This window comes from Nipponia nippon, unplaced genomic scaffold (genome assembly GCF_047370975.1).
Source record: "Nipponia nippon isolate SJK-2023a ecotype South Korea unplaced genomic scaffold, ASM4737097v1 scaffold_7, whole genome shotgun sequence".
NCBI classification, from domain to species: Eukaryota; Metazoa; Chordata; class Aves; order Pelecaniformes; family Threskiornithidae; genus Nipponia; species Nipponia nippon.
Genome location: NW_028262391.1, coordinates 39,596,355 through 39,616,711, shown reverse-complemented (window position 1 = coordinate 39,616,711; position 20,357 = coordinate 39,596,355). Strand labels below are relative to the sequence as shown.

General features: G+C 40.9%; 1 protein-coding gene across 1 annotated transcript; it reads left to right on the top strand.

Annotated features, from left to right (window-relative positions):
• Window positions 1–14,182: 14,182 nt before the first annotated feature.
• On the top strand, window positions 14,183–20,296 carry LOC104011283 (histamine H3 receptor). Its single transcript, XM_009463507.2, has 3 exons — window positions 14,183–14,465; window positions 14,545–14,711; window positions 17,006–20,296. Exons 1-3 carry the CDS (start codon window positions 14,210–14,212, stop codon window positions 17,891–17,893), a joined length of 1,311 nt encoding a protein of 436 aa, XP_009461782.2. The 5' UTR covers window positions 14,183–14,209; the 3' UTR covers window positions 17,894–20,296.
• The last annotated feature ends 61 nt before the right edge of the window (window positions 20,297–20,357 follow it).

The window sequence follows — 20,357 nt, the reverse complement described above, 5'->3', positions numbered from 1 at the left end:
CTGTGTGATATTCACACCACTTAAGTTAGGTGCTTTGGTTGTTATATTCTGTGTGTGCCATTTTAAGAAAGATTCACAAACATTCAGCACACTAAGAGGGAAGCCACAAAAGCTAGCCAAAAGGAAACACTGAAAGAAACATATTTTAATTACTTCTTTTCTCAATTTTAGATGGCAAATTCTTGTTTACAAGGAGTCATGTATACACTGGAATTCTACAACTATAGCATCCTCTTGGGAAAAAAAATGGGCCGAGGTTATACTTCAAAAAACAAAGCACATGTCCAAATAAGAAGGTTGCAATGCACACTCCCCTCTTCCCCCACTCTTCCTGCAATAGCTGTCATTAGAGCACTTCTGTAGTGATGTGGGGAACTCCAGTTCAGTTTTCTCCTCAGTCTTTTAGCTTCTAGCCTTGAGCACATGCATGAAGAGATGGCTAAACAGTTCCATCTCTGTCACATCACAGACAAGTAAAATGTAAGAAACACCAGCCTAAAACCCTTTGTGATATAATCAGGTTTCACCTAGGTAAAGATCTTAGTACAGCAACATAAATAAAGATCCTCCAGAAGTTAAGATATAGATACAGTCCAAAGTGACAAAAGAGTAAGGGAGAGGTGTTGAATATGCATGACTGTTGTCTGAGGTCAAAGTCTCCCAGGACTAGCATGCTATTAAATATCTTCTTCAAACACTTGGCCTCTTCAACTTTGAACGGTCATTTTAGCCAAGATGTGACATCAGTACAGATCTGTGCACTGTCTTTCAACACAAATGGCTAATTCTGATATTCTCTTTTGAATTTTACAAAATGCTTCTGATATCACTTCCTCCAACATCCCAGGTAACTCAGTGTACTACCTTATGAATGTATGTTTTCAGAATTGAAGAAATTGATTTCTTATTTAATCTTGCATCATCCTGCTAGATGTGGGCTGCTATCAACAGTGAGCCCCTAATTATGTTTCCCTTTGATGCAAGTATTCATCACCTGGCTCTGGTTATGATCAAGACTGAGATTTTGAAAACCAGGGGCTAACATAAGAACATCCAAACCAGATCAGGCCCAAGGACTTAAATCCTGCCTACCACAGAAACCTTTGCTGGGAAAAGAGCATGAAAACAAAGCAATCGTAAAATGAACCTTTCCCAGAACACTCTCCCAGTCTCCAAGGACGTGCAGCACAGGGAATTCTTGAGAATGAAGTTGCATCTTTGTGTTTAATTACCCTCAATGGATAAATTCATGGACAGAAAACCAAATTGCTTTTTGAATTTATGTAAACTTTCAGCGTCCACTATGCCCAGTGACAAGAAGCTACATAATCTATATACTGTGTGAGGAAACGCCAACTTGAGTGTGAGGATATACCAATATATTGGTATATCCTTAACTTAATATATTGGTAAACTTCATGATACTTTTCACTCTTTTACTTCACGCTGCTGAACACAACCTGAACATCACAGGACTCACCACAAACTGAAGAGTTCATTAATTTCTGCACTACGTACAGCTCAAAAGGCTAAGCTGTGTGCTTGTGTCACAACTGAACAAGTGGTTTATGTTTGGCTTTGATAAAAACATTGGCCCACTTTCTATGACTATAGAGAAGGTAAAAGCTGAAAGTTCAGGAAAATAAGAGCTCTAAGATCAGTCAATTGCTGAATGTTCTAGGACTCCAGCACAAGGTTGAGCCAGATGCTTGGCAAGGAGCAAAGGCTTAGCCTTTGTAAAAATGTATTAGCCATCTTGCCTGAATTTAAGGTTAGGAAGGAGGCCTAAGACACTCCATGCAGGTCTGTATTCTGCATGTTTCACAAGCCTGGAACAAGGTGCTCAGGTATCAGCAAGCACTGAAGTTTGGTTTTGGTGGAGGGTTGTTTTTTTTTTTTGTGATCAATAAGGGTAAGTCTCTGCTTTGGTAAATAAAGGGTTGAAAAATGTGGTTTTTTTCATGGATCTTGCATGGCCCTCCTAGCTAGATTAAGGTCAAAAACTGGATAAGGCCAACAGGATAAGTCATCTCGCATAGAAGAGACTGAAGTTAGGAGCAAGTTTTAGGAAGAGGAAAGAAGAAAAAATTTTTTCTAGCTTGATGCATCTTGCAAGATCAAGCCATAGTTTATTGCTAGAACTTTCCTGTCTGAAAATGAGAGAATGAAAGCTGACATATGCCACTACTTTCTGCTGACATTTAGTTCTAACACATATATTGCTTATCAAGATAAAATAAGTTTAGGACAAAGTCTGCATATGGACACTGAGTGTCATTCATTTGGAGTAGGCTTTATACTGTGGCAAAATTTGGGGAAAAAAAAGGATCAAGGACTTCAGATTATTGCTGACACCCATACAACTCTCAGGGCAGAGATAATGTCTGACATAATCACACAAATCAGTTTACCTTTGGCAGCAGTGCAGGATTTGGTCTCCTACAATTTTTGGTGAGGAGTAGGGCTTACAGACAGAAGAAACAAGATGGACTGGTGTACATAGCCCATAAGACTTGCACAAAGGCTTACATCAAAGGATTCCACACCTCAAGTAAGGGCATCAACTGGATTAGTGGTTTGCCCCACAGCACAGTCTCTCTCATTTTGCTTGCCCTGCAGATAGGACAAAGCACAGTCACACCTTGAAGAAAAAAAAGTTCAAAAAAGTCTATTTTCAATTCTAAAATTTCAATTCTAAAAAATAATAGCAGGCTTTTTGAAAACCTAAGTTTACTGGAGCAGAAAGGCCACTTACCATTGAGTTTTATTCTGTGTGTCTTACCCACTAAAATTTAGAGAGTCATACAGTTAGAGGCAGACAGGGAAGAAATATCAAGAGAGAGGGATCAAGATTCATCTCCTACAGCAGGAACCAAATTCAGGAGAAAACCAAAGTCAAAACAGAAGACAAGAATTCACAGTAGACTTTGACACAAGCCTCAGTAAGTGAAGGCTTTAGCCATTTATGTAGAACCAGTTATATGACACTGCTTTTGCCCAGGGGCCATGCTACCAGAAAGCTCACCTCAGCACACACCACACCCTTCAAAAGGGGCTTGTGCTACAGAGGTGTTGGCTTGCTAGGCTCAGCTGTTTCATGAAGTTGAAAAGCATCTCAGAGAGATCCTACTCAAGCTTATTCCTTGGGCTGCAATAGCCTCTTCACCCTGCTGCTGACTCAGGAGAGGTTAAAGCCTCCACTGAGGAAAAACTAGTATCTCTCAGAGTCCGGTGGCAGATTTGGTTTAGTGACCTGGCTGTGCTGCATGTTAGCAGATAGCACCTAAAGGCTGTATCTCTATATACCTATATTACCTTTTACAGGGGTAACATGGCATGTTCTGCAGAGCGTGCTGCTGACAGCGAACCTTGGACAGTCACAGAAAGCCTGCTCACTGTTCTCTTCCCCGTGCTGTCTTCTACAGAGCTATTAGCCACTGATAAGCAAAGCTGCTTCTCTTTTTCGTGGTTAAGAATGACATTGTTTTCCAAAGCTGAAAGTATGAACTGAATGCCTGATTCCATTAATATTCCATGCAGCTAGTGTGGGTGGACTTTGACAGCTCAATGCACCACACCGATTCTCCCCTTTGAATGTGCACAAAGAGCAACAGGGTGCTACAGTGTCAGGTAACTGCTGCTCTTTTGCAGCAAACAACTTTTATTACATTTGATAATGGGAAGAATACAAATAGCCCCTATAACAAAAGCAGAAAAACAGTCTGAATCTGTGCTGTATTTTTTATCAGACAAATGAATTCCCTGGAAATTTCATTTCAAAGCAATACTAGATTATCTTCTCCAATAAGTAAAAAACTGAATGAGTTCACACTGGCAAGATGACATTTATTTTACTGAAAGGAAGTGCATTAGTACCTGCAAATCAATTTCTTGCAAGATGCAGGCCCTGAACAAACAGCTCCTTAGATATTCACAGCAATCAATGTACTGTTTTGTAAGCACCAGACCAGGCATCTGAAGCCTAACTTGTAGCTTCCCCTCTGTTCTGATTAAAATACAGTCACACTCAAACGTAAGAACTGATTCCCCATTTGAGTGTGGGGAATTTGAGTGTGAGAATATTTGTACATTTACTGCACTTCCCTGTGTTCCTCTGGCTTTCTATATGTTGCCTGTCAGCATATGAGATGCACAGGTGACAATCCTGTGTCTACACAAGACAGGAGGAGTCTAATTGGAGAGTCCAGAGTTGAATGGTCCTTCAGGCCATTTGCTGAGGAAAGCAGGATTTTGGAGACTATAGAAGCAACATCCACCAGACAGTAGCTTTTAAAAATTAATGCCTCCTTCCACTCTCTCCCCTGTCTGAATAGAATTTCCAAGGATGGCATTCAGATCAGAGATGGCATTCAGATGCAAGAATTTTTCTGCAGAAAACTCTTCTTTCTTTCCTTTCTTAGTCCCATGCTTGAGACTTAATTGACAATTTAATCCCATTTCTTTTTTTTCTTTAAAGCACTTATAACAATTTTGAAATTAAAACTCCCTTTCAAATTGAAAAGCTTAAACATTTCATTAGAAAATAATGCTCTCTAAACATAACATTCCAACACAGAAAACAATTCCCTACTTTTTTGGTCAAAACTTTATGTCAAATATTGACAGACTCTGTCCTGAACTAGTAAATTCTGACCTTATCCCAACTGAATTGTTAATGAAATTCACATTTACCAAAATAAATTCAGCCAATTGTGCCCATACAGATTTCCTGGTATGGGCAGTCATTGAAAAAACAGATTCAGATTTGCTCATCTTTTTAACTATAACACACAGAACCAGTGGTTTTAACGTCTGCTATGTTGAGCTTTAGATAGGAATGTGATATTTCACTAGCACATAAATGAGCACAAAACTTCAAGCATATGAGAAGTGTCAATGACTTATTTAAAAAGAAATAAATGTTTGTTGGATTTTTGGCTGCTTTTTTTAAGAATGATTAAAGGCTATCATTTCCTCTTAATGTTCCATAATTGGTTATTTAACTCCCACTGACACTAATGGGAACAGCCTGCTTAATCACTGCATGCAAAGATGAATATATTTGAACATGTGGTGGGTGGAAGCTGCCTTGCCTATTGAGTTTAACTATAAACAGAAAAAGGATATGAAATCTATTGTTCTGCTGACATTGTTTTACGAATCTCTCTGTGAATTTTTAAAGCTTTTGCTTCTAGAATATATTTTCAAAAGAATACTTTTAATTACCCTGTCCCACGCAAGAACATTAAGACACACAAAATCTGAATGATTTTCTATGACCCCAAGTTTGCAAGTTTATGGCAGACCCAAGAACAGAACACAGGTTTCTGCCTCGTACTTCTGTGCTGCAACGTTCCCTCTGCAATTAGTTAAAACTGATCCTTCTGTGCTTTCCAGCAAAATGCATAATTAGGGGCTGACTCAAGTACACTGAAGTCAATGGAATTCTATTTAGCTCAGTGGCTTTTGGACCACTTCAGATATATTTCATGTAGCTACATCTCCTTCATAAATTGTTGATTTACAGCGACAAAGACTGCCATTGGGGAGATATAACTGTGTGCATACTGCTGAGGTTTTTTTTCTCTTTGTACCGATCCTAGTCAGGAGACCATTGTACATGGGTTAGTGATCCACAAAACAGTTAACCTGAGCAGGCCCAAACCTGAGGTGTGCTGTGCTGTGGGAACAGCTTAGCCTTCAGGCCTGTCTTGGGCTGCACAGTTTCCTTGGTCACGGGATCACCTCAGCCGGCTCATTTCAACAGAGGAGCCTGCAGGCAGCTCCCGCTTGGTACTGGCAATTACACTACCTGTGTGCCTCATCTTCATCTAAAAGTGCAGCAAGTTGTTCTTATGTGTACTTCTTTTTGTTTGACAGTAGAAGTGATGAATAGAATTCTTTTCTTGTAAGAAAATCATATAATAGCTTGGATGACCCAAACAGAGGAGCTTCTCTTCACGGACAGGATCTATGCAGCATGCCATGGGAAAATCCATCTAGGTCTGTCTGATGCAGTGCAAACATGGGGTTTCCAGCATCTCATAAGATTTACTATCTATATTCCTCTTTTTATTCTACCTTATTAAAACATCTATTTTATTAAGCCAGTTGTTGTTGAGTCTTTCTTATGGAGATCCAGAAAGAACTCTGCTGACTGTTTCTCTCTTTCTCACCTCACAAAAGGTAACAATAGGAAATCTTGGAGTTTGGTGTCAATAATTCGGACCAGTAACCTACTTCATTTGCCTACAGATGTTGTACAAGTTGTACAACTAGTAACCCGATTTACAGTGCCATTTCTTGTAAAGACTTTGACCACCATTTTGCATCAAGGACTTTTGCTTAAAGTTTTCCACTGATTGCAGAAATATGATCTGCTCAAATTGCTTGTGCAGTCCTAGAAATCTCTGCCACAGGTTTCTATTTCTTGCTGTGTTGCCAAACTACTGCATATGCTTTAACTTATTTCTGCCTTAAATAAACAATTTTTTTCACTGAAAAATAACTATACCATAAGGACCATGTCTTAAAGTAATGATACAAAAGGTTAAACCCTTAACTGAAGTTATGCAGACTAGCAATAATCTCCTGCGAAACATGATATTGAGGATAAATTACTGTCTCAACTCAATTCACAGTAGAATGGGTGTATAAAGGGGTAGTATCACAAAGATGCTGTATCTCAGATAAAATACTCACAATTCACACCTCTAACACAAGCATTTTCACAATAACTCATTCTCCATATGCTCATCTACTTCTGCCTCTTTAAATATCACAGTTCCTTTTTTCTAATTTTGGTTCTTTTTATTTAACTATTTTACCTTTTCCCCAGTTAGCTTTTTCTTGGTTTTGATCTGTTGTATTTGAGATATGTCTAACCTAACAAGAAAGCATCTTTAAAGTGTCCTGTCTGGTTGTGGTTTTTTATTTTTTCTGGTTTTATGTTTTGTGGTCCATAGACCAGATGACCTCCAGGGGTTTGTTCCAACCTAAGTCATTCTATGATATTGTTTGTCTTCAATTTTCTGAGTTTTTCAATGTGCTTTAACATTTGGTTCCCTCAGCAATGGGCTAAGCACATCACTGTCAGTTCTGTAAAGAAGGACACAAACTCTACCAATCCAGGAAAAGTTCTGTATCCCTTCACTATCTTCTTTTAAAACTTGTGAAAACTAAAGCCCAAATAACCAACTGATTGCCTCCTGTCTGCAAGCTAAAATTTTAAACAATTAACTAGAACTGTTGTGCTGCTATATCCCTTTAAGTCAAACTGCATTAACAAATCTAGTGACCACCTACTTTTGTATATGGGTACATAAACGTTACAGCCTCACAGGTGACACTGAGAAAACTAGTGACAGCAAAACTGTATTACAAAGCAAATTCTCTACCAACAGTCTAACTGACATTGATATATAAGGAGGAGAATTTGCTCTTAGGTTTTTGTCATTCAGCTTCTGCACACCTCTATGTGCCTCTAACAGACAAGATGCTGGACCACTGCAGAGCTGTAGAATTATAGAAAATAAGGCTGGAAGGGAGTCTGGCAGACTATTTAACCCAATTCCCTCTCCGAGGCATGTTCAGTCATTTCTACATCGTTCTTAATAGATTTCTGCTGAAACTATTCTTTTGAATCTCTCATGATGGAGATGCCACAGTAGTTTCAGGCAGCCTATTTCAGTGTTTCACTGCCATTAGATTATTGTTTTCTTAATTTCCTCTGGTGATATTTAAGACCACTATTTTCTGTCCTGTAAGCTATGGACATGAAGAACAGTCATCTCTTCTTCTTCCCCGGAATCACTTTATATTTAAAGACTACTAAGTATGTCTTTGACCAATAAAGCTGGAGATGTGAAAATATAAAACGAGTCATACAGACTTGTATACTTTACTAATCTGAAAAAGGCTCTGACAAAATTCTGCAGTTTTCCAGCTTCTCTCCAATCCAAAATGAAAATAAACCTTGAAAACAAAAAATTTCATTCCAATCGGACATTCAAGTTCCTACCTACCCCTATTAAGTATAGTGTAACAAAGACACAATCCTAAATAATAAAATCCCCATGCAAGTCCAGAAACGATGCATAACTATTCCCTTGACCATCTAAATGCGTAACAGTACGACAAGCTACACTTTGCATGCATGTCAACTCTGCCGTACTATAAATTTCCAATATAACACTGACCATGACACGACCACAGTAAGAACCGAACAGATATATCCTGATAAAGCAGCTCTGTAATATTCAAAGGTAGTAAGACAAATAAGCCTAAATATAGTACAGCAGATATTTCTTGAGTTTCTCCATAAAGTGAGAAAATAGATATTAGAGAATGCATAAAGTGAAGTTTGAAATAAAGGAAATTTGAGTTCCTCTCTTTTTCCTCTGTAAGAATTTATACCCCACCAATAACATGAGGAAACAAAAGGTATCTGCTAGTATCAGAACCATCTGAATCTGTCTTATTAAGCCCATGTAACAGTAACTGGGTCACTGATTAGTAACAATCACAAGCCATGTTCCCTAACACCACTAAATTCATCTTTTGCTGGCAACACATTCATATTTGCCTGAAATTTCACATCCTGCCATTGAACCAAATAGGCATTAACTTCCCGAAGAGGCATGGGCATTAAGGTCACAGTGTTGGGGACTCCAGCTAAAAATGAAAAATGGACAGCCCTGAGGAAAAAATTAACCCTAAGTCATTCTCAAAGCTGTAAAAACTACAACAGATACTGACACAGTTTCAACTACTACTGATACAGATAAAATGCAAGTTTAGAGATGCTGGGGAGAATATTCTAAATCTGTGCTTATTATCGGCTTGCCATGGCAATACCCTCCTGGCTTGGGTCAGAGGCAGATGCAGAAAGCAGATATGCTTCCAGCTTATTCCTGAAGAATGCCATCTACTAGTGGAAAAGAAGGTATTGAGCAAATGCATCCAAATGCCAGAAACAGTTTTCCTAGGATTTCAGTATCACTCTGGCTACAAATATTGTTGCAAATTAGCAAGATTATATATCTGGACATTATCAGTGCAAATGAAAGAGGTGACAGGCCAGGGGGAAAAGGAACTTTTCCAAGGATTAAGGAAGAGGGAACTAAGAATGAGAAATAAGCCACAGTCTGGGTACCTCTGATTTTTGCAATGCCCTCATCACCAATAAATTGTTAAGGGATATTTTTTGGAAGTCTGTCCAGCTCTCACTGAGTGCAACCAAAAAACATTCAGTCCTCTGTAATGTACTTGCAGCCAAGAGACAAAATTGTGATGACATCCTTTGATGCTGGCAACATAAGTGAAACTGCCGAAGTGAAATACTGATGCATCAAGCAGCCAGGATGGGAAGGATACGAATGCCAAATATGTTGCATTGCTGAACTGGTAATACAGAGTACTAGTAATAATGGGTGAAACTGCTGAACGTATCCAGAAGGAGCAAAAGGAAATAAAACTATTTGTAGTGCCTATAATGTATTTTGTTATGATGCTTTTCAATGCTAATACAGTTTTGATGTAACTTCAAGGCAATTGCCTATGGTATAACTATTTCTGGTACTTTATTGCAGTCTAATTATCCCAGTCCATTAGTTAAATCATATTTCAAATCTCTCACCTATATTCATCAAAATCGTGAGTCTTACTTCTTGACAAATGGTTATTAAAACAATACAGCCAGATGTAGAGGGGATCTCAGGCTCATGGTATTTGGATGAATTCATATAGAGTGTGACATGGCAATTGTGACATCACCTAACGTGCAGAACACTGTACAGAACCGAACCATCCTGGCCTGGCCCCTATTACCCACCTGATACTGCATTCTTGTTTACATGTAAGCACAACAGGACTTCATTAAGCAGCAAATCACACTTGAAGTGGATGGAAACCAGTTTATTGATGTCTGAACAGGTGACAATGCGGCTTATCAAGAACTGAGGGGATAGCAGTCTGCTTTCTTTGTGCTATTAAGGAAGTAGTACGTCACCTTTAAGCTCTAGCCGTGCCTTTACAAGTACCTTAAAACGAGGCTGGGATAACTATAGCCAGCTGTTGGTACTGATACCTACACCCAATCTTGCTATCCCACAAGCCTCATCATGCACAGGACTGAATTCTACTGAATATTTCTTTAGTGAAGAAAAGAAAATGCATAATCAGTAAATGGTAGTTAACACTGTGTAAGTAGATGAAGTAGATGCCTTTCCACTGGCAGAGATCAAATAGGTGTTTTTTCTCTACGTGTGCAGGAACAAGAAGAATTATTTTAAAATATGAATTGCATCATATGCATAGAGACATCTACAGAACATTAAACAAAATGAAGGGAATCAGTATGCAAGCAAAACCCTGACTGGCAAAGGGTATAAGTTTAATAGGAAATGATCACAGCAGAATTTAGTTTCCCCCATTCATTTAACTAGGATGAGCTCTGTCTGACAGCAGAATTTGATTTACCGGTTGATAAAGCCGTGTATGCAATCTCTCAGTCTAAAAATCACTCCTCTTTTCCCGGCCAAGGAAGCTTTTTCTCTGTCAAATACCAATCACTCATAGCGACAGAACAGTTGGCAACAATCTATAAATATTAAATGGGGCTATTAGCAAGTAAATACTTTGTCAAAAATTTGGAAAACTACTAGTGAATAGCTTCCTTTATGTAAGTGAAGGTTCTAGCTATGGTATATTTTCATACACCTTACTGAAATGTGCAACAATTGCCCTTCAGTTCACTAGGGAGCAAAGCTTAAGTAAAGCTTTTGCACCAGACAGCTCGTGGCATACCGAGAAAGAGTTATCCTGTATGTGAAATCCTCTGACTAGAACTAAGTATCTTTAAAAGGAGCAAGCAGAGAAAGAAACATTATGTGCAGTATGTTATTTTGTAAAAGACACAATGATTTAGCTTTGAGTTCAGATTCAGGCAAAGATCCAATTTAAGTGTGCTTACTACCTTACTCAATTGGACTTCAAAGAAGGTATTAGCTGAGAAGGTTGCCTGCATCTTCTGAACCAGCAGGCCATACAGCCAGCTGGGGTCTACTCCCTCTCAATGTGGTTGCCCAAGGCTATTTGGAAGCTGAATTTGGCCTGTTCTGGGAAAAGTGTCTTCTGTCTGTGGCATGGGAAAAACATTCTGTTTTTCTATCATTTCTGTAGATATACTCACCCACATACGCTAGAGTCATGGGAAACTGCATGATTCAGATAGCTCTCTGTTTCAAAAATCACTGAAGGAAGTCTTATGGAAATGAAAACAATTATCACTAAAGAAATCACAGGAAACAAAAATTAAAATTTCAGAACACGTCAGTATTGATATGCCTTGGAAAGTGCTGCAGTTTTCATTATTTTCTTGGGCTACTGTCACTCCTCTTTACCAATTCTAATCAATTATGTCTCTTGCTCCAAGGATTAGCTAAAGATCAGGATCAAAACATGTTTTCAGAAGTCTACAATTGAGCCTTACAGAAAGACATTTTACAAAGAGTTCTTCATCTACTTTTACTTCATCCTGCCAGGATCTATTAATCAGAGTGTTCTCCCTCCAGGACACACTGCTCAGACAATGGAGCTGATGAGGTATAGCTCTCCTCTCTTTCCTGTGCTCGTTTTAAGAGTTCTTTTCCCCAATGTGTGCATATGTCCACACCACCATAACATATCTTTTGAAGTAAAGTGAAGCTCTTCTCCCAAGAATTAATGTTCTTAAAAGAAAATCAACATAGCTCAGTAAAAAAGACAGTAACTCATGGGACATGAAAAAATCCTTTTTCAGGGGAAAAAGAAAATGCTTGAAGTCTGGATTTGTAAAACGTGCTGTTCTGAGAGTGCTCGCCACCTACTGCACACTTGGATTTGCTGTCTGCAAGGGTCTCCGGACAGCAATAGCACAGTCTTCAACAATAAGTCCCGAAAGTGCAGAGTTATGGACTGATGGTTTATGCTTTTAGGAACAGAATTTTGTTAAGAGTTGCAGTCATCAGCCAAAGCAGCAGGAGTAATAAAGGAGCATCAGAAGACAGTAAAGGTGGTTATTATGGGACTTAGTGAGAATCTCAAAATCTGCCAGGAGGTAATACACTACAAAAGCTACTTCAAATTCAGTACACAAGCATACATGCTGAAAACTCACTGAGCTGCTGTAAAATCACCTTACATTAGAGGAGTTAAAGAAAATAGTAATTATTCATGAAAGAATAAATGAATTCTCCCATGTTTTCCTGGTGATTATTTATTTTTTCTTCTGTGTCTTGGCTGCCTCTTTTTTCTTTTATATTCCACAGCACAATCAGATAGCAGTAATTATCAACAAGCTTGATCCTGCCCAAACTGAAGTGAATGGAAAACTGCCAATTGGGCTCAAAGGGAAGTGAAAATGAGTCCCCAAATTAGGGAATAATAATAATCGCTGTGGTAATAAACTAAGGCTTCACTGTTCCTATCACTTTTGCTTTGTGTGGCTTTACTTATTTGCTTTAGGGAGGTAATGATATGGGGACATATCAAAAGAGTCTTTTGCTCATACACACTAGACATGCAGCTGCCATTTCTGTCTCTGGACTGAGATAAATAAAGAAGCCATATCATAAGCAATGTAAATTGCAAAATCTCTGTGGAGCTACTGATTTATAGGGATTACCTGGCCTGGAATTTGTACTTCCAACATTGACAAAGGCTTGATGCTTCCCTCTGGGGAAAAGGCCAGTCCACCGTTGCCCTGAGAATACATGCTCAACCTCAGACAAATAACAGACAAGTTATTAAGCTGTTCTTGCTTGTCTTACCTGATGTCCATCTGAATAGCTCTGTCTTTAGAAAGTTGCTGTAACTGCTTCTCAACCTGTTATTTCGAACTGCAATTTTATACAAATCTGTTATAAAAGAGGAGTTTACCATATGTGAAACATTGGCTGAATTAAGAGAAGATGATGCACATCCAATGATTGTTTTTGAGCAAGTTCTGTTTTCTTTTAATGATAAAGGAGCCATGCCAAAGGCAGCAAGTCCCCAGCTGCTCACAGTCTCTAGGAAACTCTCACAGAAAGGAAGGCAAAGCCCATCAATAGCCGCATATTTTAAGGCAGATGATGATCCAGTGGGCCAAATCATGAAAGTAGAGGTAGGCTGCATTTTCTGTCTTAAATGACCCTTGAGTTTTGGCAGGCGTCAGCAGCCTCTGCAGCTCATTCGGGGTCACTGGGTCCCACTCCTCCTTCCCTGCGCTGGGTCAGCCATCTTGCCAGAAGCTGAAAGAAGTCTTAGCCCTTTCCTGGCTGCTCACGTGTTTGGTTTCTGGAATAGATCTGCCTTCTGTGATAAAACTGGCTCTCTGACATCCTTGTCACAACGCACTTTAAAATGCTGTCTAAATCCACTGCCGGTTTTGGAAAGAGCGGTCTCAGTAATCCTGCGTTCCTGCAAGTTTTGTGAAAACAAGTAGCCAGGCACAGCAGTGAGACCTTCTCAGTGCTCCCACAGATGGAAAGGCTGAGGCGGCCACAGCCTCATCTGCCCCAGGAGGCTGCAGGCAGGCAGCGGGCTCACCCAGAGGCACAAGGTGGCCGTCCAGCGCATCACCATGCCGCTGGCTCTGCTGGGCCAGCCAAACGCGCGGTGACAGTGGGCAGAAAGTCTACTAGACATAGCAGAAAGCAAAGGTCATTTGAGGACCCTATGGGCCACAGGAAAGAGCTGCAGATATGATGCAAGGTATCAGCTGTAGAAACAAGGCAGGCAACGGAGACTACCCTGCCAATGACGGCGTATGAGGAGGAAACTGGGAGAGCCGTTGAGAGAGTGGGCGGGCGGCCGTTGGAGAGCCGTTAGGAGGGCGGGCGGCCGTTGGAAGCGCTACTTCACGGCGCTTCGCAGAACAGGCTCGTGAGGGAGCCGGCCTGCGGGCGGCGGGAACGGGTCTCTCCCGCCCGCAGCCCTGGCAGCGCCGCGGCAGAACTCCGGAAAGTTTTGCCACATCGGCGCCGTCCCAGCACCGGGTCGGAGCCGGCCGGGCTGCGGGCAGCGCCGAGCCGCCCCTCAGCCGCCGCGCCGCGCCCGGCCCCTCCCTCCGCCCGGCGGGGGCTGTGGCGGGGCAGGGGCGGTGCCAACAGCGGAGCGGGGCGAGCGCCAGAGCCGGGCCGGGCAGCGGCGGAGCGCGGGGAGCGCCGCGGGCTCTCCAGCGGGAGCCATGGGCCAGGACTTGCCGTGGCTCAACCACTCCGGCAGCCCCCGGGCGGCGGGCAACGCCTGTGCGGCGGAGGGGCAGCACGGCGGACCCTTCGCCGCGGCCACCGCCGCGCTGCTGGCGGCGCTGATGGGGCTGCTGGTGCTGGCCACGGTGCTGGGCAATGCCCTGGTCATTCTGGCGTTCGTGGTGGACCGGAGCCTCCGCACGCAGGGCAACTTCTTCTTCCTCAACCTGGCCATCGCCGACCTCCTGGTGGGTGAGTCCCAGGGCGCCGGGAGGGGCAGAGGGTTGCGGTCCGCAGCGCTGCACCTGTCACCACCGAGCTCTGTCCGCAGGCGGCTTCTGCATCCCCCTCTACATCCCCTACGTGCTGACGGGCGAGTGGAGACTCGGCAGGGGCTTGTGTAAGCTGTGGCTGGTGGTAGACTACCTGGTGTGCACCGCCTCCGTCTTCAACATCGTCCTTATCAGCTTCGACAGGTTCATCTCTGTCACCAGAGCGGTAAGGGCTGGGCAAGTAGTCCTGAGGGTGGTCTGTAGGAGCTCCAGGGCTGACGTTTCAAGCAGGATGGTTTGCCTAGGTCACCTGGCTCTCAACCCCCTTGCACCTCACTCAACCACCACAGGAGACATGGGGTACCTAGACAGTTCCCCTCGGTCCTGAAAATATCAGCTTTGGCAGAAAAGACATTTGCTCCTCACTTTTGCATTTGGAAGAGGTACTCTGTTTCAGAAACAGACACTGTTTGTATATGCTGCTGTTCTGGCTAGAAGGGCAGAGGGAACAAGGTGTACTTATTTCCTTCCCAGCCACACCTTGGATAAGCTTAAAAAGTATTACCCAGCTGAAAGAGACCATCTCTCCCTCAGAACATGGCAATGCACTTGTTGACAACTGATAGCCCAAGCCAGCCTAGCTGCATCCCAGCTGCAGCACAAGGCAGAGATAGATCTCCTTGCAATGCATACCAGACTCTCAGGGAGAATTAGATGTATACAGCTGTGCATGGTTCAAAAGTGGCAGAATATAAATGAACATCTTTCAAAGGATGCAAACGCTATTTCTATGTAACAACTACAGAAATAGCTAGAGCCTTACCTCAGTCATGCTGTGTGTCAGTTATCGGAAAAAGGGGTAGACTAGGCTTTGCAAAATCAAAAGCTAACTTCATTTTCACCTAGACCATGCTGCCTCAAAGTATTTTGGGTGGTGCAGAAATAACACATTTTACCTGCTAATAGGTTTCACTCTTCTACACACACTTGATTATTCTTCATCCCCCTGTTCCACCCACATCCCTTTAAAAGGTTAGTTTAGCTGCATTGCTCATTCTAAATCACACTAAGAGGCAATGATACTTTTTTGGCAGAGTATAAAGAGAGGCTGCAAGATCACTTTCATGGTTTATATGCAACTTAGTGTTTTACCAACTTCTTTTTGAAGAGGGAGAAATGAACAAATTAATTCTTAAACGGTCAACACTTACAATTCCTTTATTTTCTAGGTTCTGAATTAGCCGTGAATTTTGCTTTCATAAACCAAACTCATGACTATACACATAGTATAAATATATAGACTGGATGGTTTCAGAAACAGAAAGGGAAACTGGTCATAATAAATGAAAAAAATCAGCCACTTTAAAATACTTCAAATTAACCCTCCATATAGAAATCCCTCCCCAAGTAAGAGTACAGAAGCTGCCTGTTGAGTTAGGGCAGCATAAGAACATATGAACAGGAATATATGAAGTTCTAAATTATTCTCTATTTCAATGAAAATAGTAATCTTCCTACAAGACTGCTCCTGAAATCAGTAGTAGCTTTCTCAAGGATTGCAAAACCAGACCCGATTCAGACAAACTCAGGATTCCTCAGCTGTGTGGATATTCTACCAGAACAGCATTGGCTTTGGAGATCAAGATCCACAGACTGGGGCAGTAAACATGAATCCTATACAGAATTCAAGCTGACGACTTCATATTCCAAAACACTATGTGGCCACTGTAGAGACTGAATTCCAATTCACTATATGAATATTGTTCAGTACACCAGGGAATTAGAATATTGAGAAGTAGAAGATCTTGATTTTAAGATTCTACTGAATTCTATTGCTGATATGGTTTACTGACATACTTTTTTTTTTTTTGCACCTTAGCTTTTCTATTTTCTAAATAAGGGAAATTAGTTACCACAACACTCCATCTATATATCTTAATTGCAGATAAGAGTTCTGCAAGTACTTCATAAAAGAATGACATTAATATCAAACAGAAGTAAAAGCTGTTATCCATTAACTTTGAGTGTGATTTTCACATTAAGAAAGGTGCTCTCTACAAAGCAGAAAGAAAAGACCTTGCATGGGTGTTCTACGAATTCAGATCTTACGTATTTTAAATTAAATGATTTTAAAATTCTAAATAAGTGAATTTTGAAGGGCCATGTTTTTAGACATTCTGTAGACTGGTGTCACAGCTAACGCAATTGAATATGTAAGCAACTGGTTACAACCAGTTCTAGGAATAGCAGTGGTTATTTGCATTGGAAAAGCCTTAGTTTTCTAGCTTTTCAGATCTGATGCACATTGTCAGAACATATCCAGTCACCTTGATAATGTTTGTTGGAATGGACATTTCAGAAATAGCTTTTCTGTGGTACGGGTAAGCTTGGTATAACCCTCATCCCTAAATCAATATGTTATCAACCCTCACAAGTGACAGAGAGGGTCATATTCCAAGGTAGCCATGTAACCGTTTGAGATACTAGTGATGTACGTGGCTTAACTTTTCTCTCTCTCAGGTCAGTTACAGGGCTCAGAAAGGGATGACCAGAAATGCAGTACTGAAGATGATCACTGTATGGATTGCTGCTTTTCTTCTCTATGGTCCAGCCATTCTCAGTTGGGAGCACATTGCCCAAAAGAGCATCCTCCCTGAAGGAGAATGTCATGCAGAATTCTTCTACAACTGGTATTTCCTAATGATTGCCTCTACTATTGAATTCTTTACACCTTTCATCACGGTTACATACTTTAACTTAAGTATTTACCTCAACATCAGGAAACGCACATCCCTCAGAAATGAAAACCTATCACCTGGCCAAGACGACTGTGAAATGAGTTTCCAGGGGAAAAAAAGGGAACACGCCGTATTTTTTGTAAAGCCTGCTAACAGACACAAACATGGGAAGAAGAGAGCAAGCAGCCTTTCTCCCCCAAAAAAGGCTTCAAGGCTCAGCCTACATAAGCTTGACAATCAGTCATTAAATTTGAATGTCAATCAAGACCTTCCACCGCTTCAGGTGGAAGTCGAGACCAAGCCTCATAGGAATGGTTTCTACAAAACTCCAGAAAGCTTATGCAACACCACCAGCAGAGTGGACATTGCTAATACTATGGCAAATAGATTTAGACTTTCCCGGGACAAAAGAGTAGCAAAGTCGTTAGCAATTATTGTCTGTGTGTTTGGTTTGTGTTGGGCTCCATATACACTTTTGATGATCATCAGAGCAGCTTGCCATGGGCACTGTGTGCAGTATTCACTCTATGAGACTTCATTTTGGCTTCTGTGGGTGAATTCAGCCATTAACCCTGTTCTATACCCACTGTGTCACATGAGCTTTAGGAAAGCCTTTATAAAACTCCTGTGTCCAGGAAAAGCCAAAATTCATCCTCATATTTTTATGTGAAAAAAAGAAAGTGGGAAGGCTGACCATTAGTACATCTTGCTTTCAGTGGGAGCATAAACTGGCTAATATTCACCTGCAAGTATTAAGTGCAATGTGCACTGGGTAGTTCATAGAATACTGATAAGTAGGTATTTATAGATGTATAGAAATACGGTCATCCGCGTAATGGAAATCACAGCAATGAAAAGAAAGGTAATTTCTCAAAGCTCTTTGGGAAGTTATGCCAACAGTATATTTTCTGGTAATGGTGAATTAGCATTAAAAGTGCTGAAGAGGGAATACAACATTCATGGCCAATAATTAAAGTTCAGGCTCTCTCACTTTTAATAACTGTAAATATTGCTGGTAAGGAATTTCATAAAAAGTGTTAACCTCAGACCTGTTATATTTTACCCCAAAGCCACTCTGAGATGCCAAGGGTCTCAGCTGTTAAGTGTAGTATGCTTTTTCCCCCACTTAGTGGGGAGCCAGACAAGGTCATGACCAATGCAAAAAACTAAACACTGGAGTCCAGGAAAAGCATGGGACAAGAGGCACCAGTACAGTCAGGATACCAGAGAAGCTGAGCAATTGTAGCAGATAAGGGAGCATTGATTTGAGCGGAAAAGGCAATTGAGAAATAAGAGAGTAGAATTTTTAGTAGCACTAAGTTCAGGGACAGGAATAAAAAAGGGGGTTGAGCTTTGTGATAGGAGATACGAGAATTGAGAGTTTAAACACTAGAAGAGTTTCACCATGAGTTTCCTCCCTCAGCTATGACTTCCTGCCCCCTGCCAGGATCCTGCATGGGCAGGAATCTACTCACGTCAAACCTCTACTCCTTACAGGACTGACAGGTATTACTCTAATTACAGTTGCTCTATACTTACAGCAGAAGATAGTCTACAAGATCTATGACAGACAAATCTTGCTACAGACAGAGCTTTAGGTAAACTTCCCTTGGAGTAATTTTTAAAACTTTTCCAATTAGTCTTTTACTAGTTCTGACTAGCTCTGAAATGAAAAAAAAAAAAGTTGTTTTCCCCTACCCCACCCAATGGATCTATCCATCCATCACGTCGCCAGCAGTCAAAAAAAAAAGCATTACTTGAAGTGTTTAGACATTTTCCAAGTCATGCATAATAGCATGACTCAAAAAAGTCTGTTAAAATCTACAGCCTTACTATTGACCATGAGCATGAAAAACAACATGAACAACTATGTACTATTTCTGCCATTCTGCCTCTGCCACAAGAGAAGCTCACACAGCTAGATCCTGAGTTTTGACTAGGTTTGTCCCATAAAAGGTATCAATTTGAACATCACTGGTGATACAAGTTTGTTTCCACCATCATAAGCATTTTCTACAGATGCTTTCCTTTGTTGACAAGAGTGATAGCTATTGAACAGCCGTAGTTGTCCATTGCCACAGCCAAAATGCATGTTAGTACAGTTGATCTTAAGGTTTACAGACAGTATTTTGAAATTATTTACTTTGTAAAATTTTGGTAAAAGTAATTAAGAACTGTGGAAGAGTCATAACTTTGTAGCCTTAACAAGTGGTACATGGGAAAAAGCACTAGCCTACAACATTTGGGTAACTGCAGTTGAAACCACAAAACCATTATTCAAATATACTTCCTATGTTACAAGGACTGACCTTTAGGATTAAAAAAAACACGGTTAGCAAATATTGTAGACTAGGAGGGCATATCCCTACTATATGAATGTATCTACATGAACATGATCATCATGTTCTGCTATGGATGTTTTATAACAAAACAATCAGCTTACCGGTTCTCCTAAGAGGAACAGCATCAACAGATACAGAGCAACATTAAGACTTTTGAATAGCATTAATTACACCACTGGGCAAGTAAAGCCATTAGATTATCTCCCCATTTGTCCTCCCCTCCAAGCCAGACTTATACATCAGTAGATCAATGATCTAATTGTTGTCTACTCCATTAATTCTTGTTTCCTAGGATTGTATTTGCCTTTTTCAGAAAACAGGTAGCACTAAATTATTGGACACTCCCACCGAAGTCTCATTCACTATGCAATCAAGCCAGGACAATTTTCACAACAGTGGTCAACTCAAGGAGTAAGGAAGTTCAATCAGTTAGCTTTAGAACATTACATTCAGTTAAGGTAAACCAGACATTTCAAAGTTTTCAGCAACGGGCATTAACCTACAGACTACACCAGTCTTCACAGGAGTTGCCATTGGCAATTGCTCTGCAGCTCCATTTCCTACAGCTTTGTCATTTAATTGCCACTCATCTCTAGCACAGACCTAGAATCCAGCAGGATTCTCCACCAGTCTCTCAAGATATGTCATAAAGGCATTCGGAAATGTGAACGCACATCATCTCAGCACCATTTGGAAAAATACTGGGTTTGAATGATAAAATTTACATTAGAAATGCTAACAGCCTCCCAGCTTGCTCAGGTTAACTATGCCTTCATTCTTCTGTCCCTACAA

What these genes read in the sequence shown, in the direction of transcription:
- LOC104011283 (XM_009463507.2), top strand. Translation starts at nt 14,210, where the DNA reads ATGGGCCAGGACTTGCCGTGGCTCAACCACTCCGGCAGCCCCCGGGCG. An exon ending in CATCGCCGACCTCCTGGTGG is followed by an intron (nt 14,466 to 14,544) that starts GTGAGTCCCAGG and finishes CTCTGTCCGCAG; the next exon opens with GCGGCTTCTGCATCCCCCTC. An exon ending in TCATCTCTGTCACCAGAGCG is followed by an intron (nt 14,712 to 17,005) that starts GTAAGGGCTGGG and finishes TCTCTCTCTCAG; the next exon opens with GTCAGTTACAGGGCTCAGAA.